General features: G+C 41.7%; 2 protein-coding genes across 6 annotated transcripts; both read right to left on the reverse strand.

Moving 5' to 3' along the window:
* Positions 1–442: 442 nt before the first annotated feature.
* On the reverse strand, positions 443–4,807 carry cisd1 (CDGSH iron sulfur domain 1). Of its 2 annotated transcripts, none has more exons than XM_014180387.3 (3): positions 4,605–4,807; positions 2,507–2,709; positions 443–2,287 (listed from the first exon to the last, which is right to left on the reverse strand). In XM_014180387.3, the coding sequence occupies exons 1-3, from the start codon at positions 4,630–4,632 to the stop codon at positions 2,198–2,200; spliced, it is 321 nt and encodes a 106-aa protein (XP_014035862.1). In that variant the 5' UTR covers positions 4,633–4,807; the 3' UTR covers positions 443–2,197. The 2 variants fall into 2 exon arrangements, with proteins under 2 accessions (XP_014035862.1, XP_014035861.1); XM_014180386.3 differs by having other exon boundaries at positions 1,764–2,287; positions 2,507–2,727; positions 4,605–4,776.
* A 2,981-nt stretch (positions 4,808–7,788) lies between these two features.
* lnc.lemp (lncRNA encoded micropeptide) lies at positions 7,789–8,805 on the reverse strand. 4 transcript variants are annotated; one of them, XR_006762540.2, is made up of 3 exons: positions 8,472–8,805; positions 8,117–8,166; positions 7,789–8,014 (listed from the first exon to the last, which is right to left on the reverse strand). XR_006762540.2 is itself a non-coding variant. In XM_045710082.2 (2 exons), exon 1 carries the CDS (start codon positions 8,647–8,649, stop codon positions 8,479–8,481), a length of 171 nt encoding a protein of 56 aa, XP_045566038.1. In that variant the 5' UTR covers positions 8,650–8,804; the 3' UTR covers positions 7,789–8,014; positions 8,461–8,478. The 4 variants fall into 4 exon arrangements, 1 of the variants encoding a protein (XP_045566038.1); XR_006762539.2 differs by having other exon boundaries at positions 8,461–8,804; XM_045710082.2 differs by lacking the exon at positions 8,117–8,166 and having other exon boundaries at positions 8,461–8,804.
* Positions 8,806–10,552: the final 1,747 nt, after the last annotated feature.

Below are 10,552 nucleotides of genomic sequence, written 5' to 3' on the forward strand. Positions count from 1 at the left end.
CTAATAAATCAAAGCAAATCTAACACAGACTGGGTCTCTAGGTCAAAAGCAATTGTTACCGTCTATGGTGCAGAAACTGGTCATCAAGGCAAGGTTCCACTATCACGTCTATTTCCATTTGTTCCATTGTAGGCTACCAGGCATACCAAATCAAGAGCAGCACCTATGAAAGAATTTGACCCAGGTCAGCATCACTCTAGGCCTACACTTTAGTCAAGAGACGCAGTTCTGAATGAGCACATCTGGGAGAGAAGAATATGCTTCCTGTCCACACTTCATATTCATTCCCTTCAGTCCCTTTGATTGGTTTAATTGTTCATTATAAGTAAATCTAATACATTATTTTGGTTTGAAGATGGCTGAATTTATTTGTAAATAAGTGTCTAGCAATAGAGGGCGCTATATGATATCTACTTGTCAAACTGGATTAGAAAAGACTTGGTTCCCACAAACACGTATTATTTAATAGGCAGAAAGAAGAACAACGATATTGTTTTTATTGACGATTTAAAGTGATGGATTCAAATGAAGTCACATATTGTGGAAATCAAAAAGGTCACACAGACTGTAGACATGAACATTCTCACACTAGTGGTGTCAGCGTCCTCCCCCCCCCCCAACTCATTCCTGGGGGAATCCAGCACTACACAGCTGATTCAAATGGTCCAAGCTTGTTGATAAGTTGATTTAGCACTGTAGTGCTAGGGGCAAAAACCCAAAATGTGCACCCATTTGGGTTCCCCAGGACTGAGTTTGGGGGGGGGGGCGGGATGCTGAACTACATAGAACTGTGAATTATTAAAGCTGGTTACCAGAAATGCTGCGTGACAAGTTCAGATTCAGCCACTAAACATTCAGTCGGGCAAAACGTAACAAAACATTATTTTTTTAAACTAAAAACTAAACTGAGTATTTCTCTAGTAAGCTACCTACCTAGTTTTACAACATTACATGTTTTCTTTTGCCCACTGAACACAACCCAGGAATGCAATTGGTATGTAGTATGGATGGAACAAGTTTAACTTGTTTAGACTTGTTGATTCACCATTAACACAGACGTAAAAATCAACAAGGTAATCATTAGGACTGCTTCATTCGCAGATAAGAATGCTGTAGAACCTTTATCTGAAATCCATTGAAAAGTGACACCATTTTACAATTGATTTCACAAGTGGAATCAAAATAAGTCACACCTCATCCGTTTCCTTGATGCTTTCAGTAGGACCAGGTGTTTTTCCTGACCATGGAAAAACTCTGGGCCCCTAGTTACAGCTACAATAAAAAGGGTACAGAGATATATCCCTGATCAAGTCCCGTGGTCAGGAAAAACTCCTGAGTATCAACCATAGAGAATGATAGAGGACTCTACTGCCGAAAAGCCCGTTTTAGCATGGACAGCGCCATTGAAGACTTTCACCATTTTTAAGTAGTCAACTGGGTGGGACAACCTATGGGTTAAGGAAGTCTCACATAATTCCATCCAGGTCATGAGGATGGATCAGCCAATGAACTATACTCATGAGCAAATATTCCATAATTGCAGGTGGCAGTAAATCACCAACCTTGTCTTTATACCTGTTCAGACAACACCCTCCAGGTGGCAGTATGCACCCTTTCAGTTTGTTTACCAACTCAGCAGAAGAAGAAAATGGACTACTTCAAATGGACTACTTCAAAATGGAGATTGCCTCAATGGCGCTGCCCGTACACTCACAGGTGCCATAATGGACAGATATGTTGCGATCTCTATGATTATCATAACGGGACAGATAAGTTACGATGTCTACAGTATAAAAGAAAGGCAAACATTGATCAAAACAAACATTCTGATAATAACAACACAGATACCACAGCTCAATTAAATATATACAACCAGCGTGGCACTTTGCTTTACAGTACTTCCACACCCCTGTTTCCTTGGTAATCCCAGCGAAATATCTACCATTATTCTAGGTATGATTACAAAGTCATTTGCCACCAAAAATTGATAACTGCTTGGTCCTGTGATTAAGGGCGGCTTCAATCAATCAATAAATAAATATAGCCAAAAAAGTGATTTGGTCATCATATTTCAGAGAAACTACCAAGTGTACTGTCAACCACTGTCATCCTTTCTGTTAGTGAAGAGCACTTGTGTGCATCAGTATGTTTAGCAGCAGTCATGGAATAACATGGATGGATGATTGATTGATTGGATTCAGGCCTCCTTTCTTTTCATGATGAGAGGACCGACGTTATCCCCCGTCTCCTGGTTATGTTTAGCGTGAGCGCCATCACAGTAGGGAAACTAAGGGTGAGAAACATTGTTAGAAGACACCAAACAAAATCATTAAATTCCTTGACTTGTTCTGCTCAAAAACGCGAGTAATAACCAACCCCTTAATAGTCTACCGTTTGTTTGCACCTCTTTCCATGTCGCGTGTCTATGAATTTTCTTGTGGTCAAGACATATGCTCCAATGTATAGAAACTAAAACAAAGAGATTAAAAATCGACAGCTAGCCTACCTTCTTGGACCTCCAACACCTGCAGTACACCGCCTTGTCCCCGAGGTCCTCGATGTCGAAAGCGTGCACCACTTTGGGGTTGTCTTTCTGCAGGTCCAAGTTGACCTTGGGCTTAACCCCTGACCCCTTGGAGAAGTACTGGAGGAGGAGGATGCCCGCAGCTGTAGCTCCTGCAGTCACACCGATGGCTGCCGCCAACTCCGCTGTAAAACAGAAACAGACTGATCCCGTATCTAGTACAGGTATGCCTCCAACTGCAATACAACAAACACTACTAGTATATCTTACCATTCAGTGTTCAAGCAGTATGTTAAAACTCTACAAAACTTAAAGGTGAGGAAGTTTAGTTAAAACTACAGTTCAGGCAGAAATGTATTTTACTGTTCCCACACACACCACACACACACACACACCCACACACACACACACACACACACACACACACACACACACACACACACACACACACACACACACACACACACACACACTATTTAGAATGCATAAACCATTTGTTGCTTTATGGTAGGAGGAGCAGTACATGTTTAAGTTATGGTTTTTAGTTTACAGGTGCAGAGCCTAGCATTATCTAGGCTAAGGGTTAAGTTTGGGAATTAGGTTAGGGGAAGGGTTAGCTTAAAGGGTTATGGTTAGGGGAAGGGTTAGCTTAAAGGGTTATGTTTAGGGGAAGGGTTATGTTTAGGGGAAGGGTTAGCTTAAAGGGTTATGTTTAGGGGAAGGGTTAGCGTAAAGGGTTATGGGGAAGGGTTAGCTTAAAGGGTTATGGGGAAGGGTTAGCTTAAAGGGCTATGGGGAAGGGTTAGCTTAAAGGGTTATGGGGAAGGGTTAGCTTAAAGGGTTATGGGGAAGGGTTAGCTTAAAGGGTTATGGGGAAGGGTTAGCTTAAAGGGTTATGGGGAAGGGTTAGCTTAAAGGGCTATGGGGAAGGGTTAGCTTAAAGGGCTATGGGGAAGGGTTAGCTTAAAGGGCTATGGGGAAGGGTTAGCTTAAAGGGCTATGGGGAAGGGTTAGCTTAAAGGGTTATGGGGAAGGGTTAGCTTAAAGGGCTATGGGGAAGGGTTAGCTTAAAGGGTTATGGGGAAGGGTTAGCTTAAAGGGCTATGGGGAAGGGTTAGCTTAAAGGGCTATGGGGAAGGGTTAGCTTAAAGGGTTATGGGGAAGGGTTAGCTTAAAGGGTTATGGGGAAAGGTTAGCTAACATGCTAAGTAGTTTAAAAGTAGCAATTAGTTGAAAAGTTACTAATTAGCTCAAATGCTAAAGTTTGGCCATGTTGACATTTGAACTCAGAACCTTTGGGTTGCCAGATATTCGCGTTTTATGCCCACCCACCCTACTTTCGTTTTTGCCTTAAGTAATCATCTGTTATGCCGAGAAGAGTATTTTATGTAACCATACTAAACACAACATATCATATACTCATTTGAGTCTCCCGGATTTACGTTTAATATCTTACGTTTAGTCTATAAACCCAGGCTGAGTATCGGGGCTCTTAAAACAAAACTCCCGCATACAGAAGACGCCTTCATCCAAAGACTTGTGTAATATAATATAATATAATATAATATAATATAATAGTACTGAGGCTCTTGATCAAAGGCTACTAGTACTACTGCGATATACAGTGGGAGTGGAAGGACAGAATATGTTTTAATATAAAAGGTATTTCATTGCCTATATAAAGAATCCATCTCTTGCATTCGTCACATTTTGTTGCTTTAATGTTGACACAGGAATGGACTTGTATGAAATGTGGCCTGTAAGGCTACAGTTAAAACATACCAGTGTTATATGGTATATTATAACCCTTATACAAAAATACTCTTCTCGGCCTAACAAACTCTTATAGCCAGCTGACACGGCTAACCAACAGCAGGTAACAACCCAAGGTCGCAGTCTTACGAAATGACAGGCATGCAAACGTTATGGACATCGGCAAAAATCTTTACAGATTACATTAACCAATATCATAAAAAATTAGTTGACATTATTTGGAAATATTTAGCTAAATAACAACCGTTTTGGTAGCATAGTATGTATGTAATTAGCTAGCTAATAGAAGTTAGCGTGGCATATTTACCTTTTGACAAGGAAACGTTTGAACTCATGGCGTGTAACTTTGAACGGATGCAGTCCTGTTGAACAAGCGTCGCTAATTATCTGTATGTCTTATTAAACTTGAGTAGTAAATGGCACACTTTAATAAGATGTTTGAAAAGGGAAACGCACTTATTTTTCCCTTGTGTGTTCCGGTAGACTAGACACTGGTTTGCTGCCTTTCTCAGGTCGGAGTGTGAATTACACATTGAAATATCTAATAGCCTAAAAGGCAAGTACATGGTCAATCAGGTTCTGCATTGGCCTCTGTAGAGTTTAGGTGATTATGGCCTCTGTAGAGTTTAGGTGATTATGGCCTCTGTAGAGTTTAGGTGATTATGGCCTCTGTAGAGTTTAGGTGATGTGGCCTCTGTAGAGTTTAGGTGATGTGGCCTCTGTAGAGTTTAGGTGATGTGGCCTCTGCAGAGTTCAGGTGATTATGGCCTCTGTAGAGTTTAGGTGATGTGGCCTCTGTAGAGTTTAGGTGATGTGGCCTCTGTAGAGTTCAGGTGATTATGGCCTCTGTAGAGTTCAGGTGATTATGGCCTCTGCAGAGTTTAGGTGATTATGGCCTCTGTAGAGTTTAGGTGATGTGGCCTCTGTAGAGTTTAGGTGATTATGGCCTCTGTAGAGTTTAGGTGATGTGGCCTCTGCAGAGTTCAGGTGATTATGGCCTCTGTAGAGTTCAGGTGATTATGGCCTCTGTAGAGTTTAGGTGATGTGGCCTCTGTAGAGTTCAGGTGATTATGGCCTCTGTAGAGTTCAGGTGATTATGGCCTCTGCAGAGTTTAGGTGATTATGGCCTCTGTAGAGTTCAGGTGATGTGGCCTCTGTAGAGTTTAGGTGATGTGGCCTCTGCAGAGTTCAGGTGATTATGGCCTCTGTAGAGTTCAGGTGATTATGGCCTCTGTAGAGTTTAGGTGATGTGGCCTCTGTAGAGTTTAGGTGATTATGGCCTCTGTAGAGTTTAGGTGATGTGGCCTCTGTAGAGTTTAGGTGATTATGGCCTCTGTAGAGTTTAGGTGATGTGGCCTCTGTAGAGTTCAGGTGATTATGGCCTCTGTAGAGTTCAGGTGATTATGGCCTCTGTAGAGTTTAGGTGATGTGGCCTCTGTAGAGTTCAGGTGATTATGGCCTCTGTAGAGTTCAGGTGATTATGGCCTCTGCAGAGTTCAGGTGATTATGGCCTCTGTAGAAACCAGGCTATTCATACGTCTTGGGCATTGCTGAGCAGAGCTGTGGTGAACGACGTGGTCAAGGAAGTGAGTTTGTGTTTATGCAGGACCTCCCGCACCCCACCTGCCGTCAACCAATAATGTCAATGCGGAACTATACGGCGCCCTCCACATTATCACAACATCATTACAACATTACTACAACATTTGGGAGGCGCATGCCCCAAGAGGCTCCACAAATGGGTCACATGCTCCATACTGATCCTCTGATCACATATGCAGATCAAGCATAAATTGGCTTTGAATTGGCTTTTACACTTAAGTGCAGGAAGCGGGAGGTCATGTATGAACACAAACTCACTTCCTTGTGACAAATTCCTTCATAACAGCTCTGCGCTGCTCCGCGAAGTATCAAAATGCCCTGACTTCCGCAGACGCCTTATCACCGTAAATTCTGCACGGCCAATGTAGATGTCAGATTGACCATGTGGCGCCTTTTACACTAACCCACTTCCTAATTCACAATGACCCAACCTCAGCCTTGTCAACAGAACCCCACCCCCCTCCTTTCTCTCCCCAGAAACCTACTGACCTTCCTCACAAAATTCTGGATAGAGGGAAAAAAAATGCCTTCCCAGCTCCTCTCTCCCCCCCCGGCCACTCACGTTGCCACTCCTGGGTCAACACCTAGTTATTACGGGACTACCACATCTACTTCCTCAGAGATACCCCAAAATGAGCTGGGACCCACAGAATGTGAACACACAGCTAGCATCTAATTATACTGAACAAAAAAAAATATAAACGCAACATATAAAAAGTGTTGGTTTCATGAACTGAAATAAAATATCCTCAATTTTCCATATACACAAAAGCTTATCTCAAATGATGTGCATAAATTTGCTTACATCCCTGTTTGTGAGCATTTCTCCTTTGCCAAGATAATCCATCCACCTGACAGGTGTGGCATATCAAGAAGTTGATTAAACAGCATGATCATTACACAGGTGCACCTTGTCCTGGAGACAAAAGGCCACTCTAAAATGTACAGTTTTGTCACACAACACGTTTTTTGGGAGCGTGAAACTGGCATGCTGACTGCAGGAATGTCCACCAGAGCTGTTTGTTGCCAGAGAATTTAATGTTAATTTCTCAACCATAAGCCACCTCCAAAGTAGTTTGAGATTTTGACAGTACGTCCAACCGGCCTCATAACCGCAGACCATGTGTAACCACACCAGCCCAGGACCTCTGTAATCGGCTTCTTCAACTGCGGGATCGTCTGAAACCAGCCACGCGGACAAAAAATCCTTTTGTGGGGAAAAACTAATTCTGATTGGCTGGGCCTGGTTCATGTGAAATCCACAGATTAGGGCCTAATGAATTTATTTTAATTAACCGATTTCCTTATATGAACTGTAACTCAGTAAAATCGTTGCATTTATATTTTTGTTCAGTATACTTATGACACCACTGGGAATCACTTCCGGGTCAAATACTTCCTCCTTCAAAATAAAAGTCCTCTTGTTATATTGGAGACCATTGCTAACATAATCCATATTTCTACATGCATTCTTATATCTCAGCATAAATTGCTGATTGTAGCAGACTGAACTCCACTCCGTGATGTTCAACTCAGAAACCTCCGAACAATGGAGTGGAGTTTAGTCCGCTATGCTGATTTTTTTTGTACAATAAAATCTCTCTTCTGTATAGATATCTTTTTTTTAAATTCACAAAGGTGCTCATAAGAGTGATGAGTGATACTGCCCCATCCCAAACTGAGCCCTATCACACACCCAATGCACTTGTGGATATTTAAAAAGGTATGACATAGGAGTATCAAATCCTCTCATATCTCCACCTGTGTATAAGGTCGATTTGGGATTGGGAAAATTCTGTGCAATGGATTTGGTTACACTAATATATGTAAGACAGATAGATAGATAAATACAGTAAAACTACCATAGGCATCTTCAAAAACACAGGATGTAAGAAAACACATACTTTTATTAAAACGTAAAAACAGCAGTAGTCTGGAAGATGACTGGAGCACATTTGAGAAGAAGGACCCAGCGAAACACTGTCACCAAATCACAAAACATGTTCAGAAACTTGTCTTTGTATCTTGCTTCAGTTCTGCTGGTTGTGACAACGATCCCAATCACTTTATTGCAAGTCCATGATCTGACAACTGAACATTTATTTTGGTGACGACCTGAAAACAGAAGAACAAATCATTATTATATACACCATGCTGTAATTATGCCTAACTGTAGACTAAGACTAGGCTACCAAAGACATCAACTGAACCAGTTACCTATGTTAAGTCAGACCACAAGCAGTCCTACATCTCCTGCTGTCATTATCCTGAGGTAAAAAAATAAACATGAGGAGAATGCTTCACTTATTATAGGATTATTTTGTATTTCCCCTTGTGAAAAATAATAAAAAGTTAAAACGACTTCATGTCTTACGAGGCTAAAACGTCAGGCTGCAACCATTTCAACAAACCCAGGTCAATCAGAATTGGTGCCATTTGTACACTGACTATAGGCTGGGCCTAATACAACGTTTCCAGTCACTAACTTGGCTAATGTTATCTAACAACGTCTGTTACAACATGTTCGATACAAATGTAGCTACACGCAATCAACTACTTACACAGCCTTTACCTCACTTTCATGCCAAATCCAGTTTCTTCTGTGTTTCTGAGAGTTTATCCTGCAGTCGCTTCTTCCTCCAGTCCAGGAACTTCCTCCGCGCTCGGTTGGCCTGCCATCCAGAAATGAAACCGACTGCGAATGAAATAACGATTGCAACTTGCAACGTCCTCTCAGAAACGTCCGCCATATTCACCTCTGTATGTATGTCAGTTTGTATGGCTGTTTAGTTGTTCGGTAAAGCCACCCCAACATGTGTCGTGTCGTGACGTGTCTAAATATATTAACGCACCATACCGACGGTCCTACAGAGCGTCTCTAGGGCCAAACGTCGAGGTGAAAATGCACAATTGAGAATTATAATTTATCTGCGGGAAAACGGTGCCCTCTTGTGCCTAGAAGGAAATCTAGACAATGGAGTGTTGTCTTCGGGAGAGAAAGGTTCACTGTTGCTCTGGAGCAGAGTTACACAAACTCGGTGGTGGGGCTCCCCCTGGGTGCACGTTTTTGTCGTTTTCCCCTAGCACTACACAGCTGATTCAAAGAATGAAAGCTTGACGAGCCAGGACTGAGTTTGGAGAAACCCTGTTCTGCAGAACCCAATGAGACATTCTGCCTTATATCCCTAGGATTGTAAAGCCATACATTTCGCCCACAGCTTGGGACCATGTCAACTACAATCCGATGCTCAGTTTAATTAGAAACTTTAATAATCCTCGCTTGCAATATGAGTTTGTAAATATAAAGTCCTCTACTTTCACATCACATCAAAAAATAATTTCACAAATGCAAAATGAACACTTACTGTATAACGTTTTAACCGATTTAAAACAGTTACAACCAACAGTATTTTAAAGAAATTACCTTTCTCTGTTATATCCACAGGTAGTCGCCTCGGTGTTCTGTCTATCATCCATAAACAAGCACTGTTATGGCCATGTACGAACCCTAATCTAGTGTGTTGTAATTTAAAAGTCCAATTCAGCCTTTTAAAAACAAAAGTCAATATCAAGTAAGTAACATTTAAATACCTTACTGTGATTGATTTCAATCAAAATGGTAAAAAAAACTAAAATAGCTTCTTAGCAAAGAGCCATTTCTCAAGCAAGAATTTGGGGAGTGGTCTGAGAGGGGAGGGGAAAACTGAAAACGAGCTGTTATTGGCAGAGAGGTTTAGAACGCTTTCTCATTGGTCTATTCAGGCCAAAACTCAATCTCACCAAAAACAGGCAGACATTTCATGCAGCCTTTTCAAACAGTTTACATTGGGCATTCTCATCATTTTCACAGTATTATTCCAACCTCAGTGTGGAAATATTCAGTATATAAAACATGGGAAAGGGAGGAGACAGGTTAAAGGATTTTCAAAACCTTGAAAATGTAATCATGGCTTGTGTGTATGTGTGCCATTCAGAGGGTGAAAGGGCAAGACAAAATATTTGTGCCTTTGAACGGGGTTTGGTAGTAGGTGCCAGGCGCACCAGTTTGAGAGTGTCAAGAATTGCAACGCTGCTGGGCTTTTCACACTCAACAGTTTCCCGTGTTTATCAAGAATGGTCCACAAACCCAAAGGACATCCAGCCAACTTGACAACTGTGGGAAGGCCTGGGCAGCATCCCTGTGGAACGCTTGACACAATATAGTCCATGCCTCTGATGAACTGAGGCTGTCCTGAGGGCAAAAGGAGGTGCAACTCAATATTAGGGAGGTGTTCCTAATGTTTCGTACACTGTGTATAATAATTTTCTGTTACGGCATTGATTTACCTGTCTAACCGGCCAACTCAGAGCATAACTAGAATGTCAACTACTGTATGTGTACATACATGTGACACTAGATATCCCAAAGACCAAAAAACAGAAATGTAGAAATACAGAAGGAAGAAACTATTTTTTATACTCAGATGCAGATATATTCAGATTACTATGGCAATGGCCAACACTCACTTCTCCTATTATCACTACAAACCTTATCAAGAATAACCAATCCCCTCTCTCCATGACAGCATCAAGAATAACCAATCCCCTCTCTCCCTGACAGCATCAAGAATCACCAATCCCCTCTCTCCCTGACAGCATCAAGAATAACCAATC

This window comes from Salmo salar, chromosome 28 (genome assembly GCF_965601325.2).
Source record: "Salmo salar chromosome 28, fSalSal1, whole genome shotgun sequence".
NCBI lineage: Eukaryota > Metazoa > Chordata > Actinopteri > Salmoniformes > Salmonidae > Salmo > Salmo salar.

Excerpts from the sequence above, each read along its gene's own strand:
- cisd1 (XM_014180386.3), bottom strand. The coding sequence starts at position 4,632 with ATGAGTTCAAACGTTTCCTTGTCAAAAG. Across the intron at positions 2,728-4,604 it reads AAACGTTTCCTTGTCAAAAG|TCTGTTTCTGTTTTACAGCG; the intron begins GTAAATATGCCA and ends ATACGGGATCAG. Across the intron at positions 2,288-2,506 it reads GGTGTTGGAGGTCCAAGAAG|TTTCCCTACTGTGATGGCGC; the intron begins GTAGGCTAGCTG and ends TCTCACCCTTAG.
- lnc.lemp (XM_045710082.2), bottom strand. The coding sequence starts at position 8,649 with ATGGCGGACGTTTCTGAGAGGACGTTGCAAGTTGCAATCGTTATTTCA.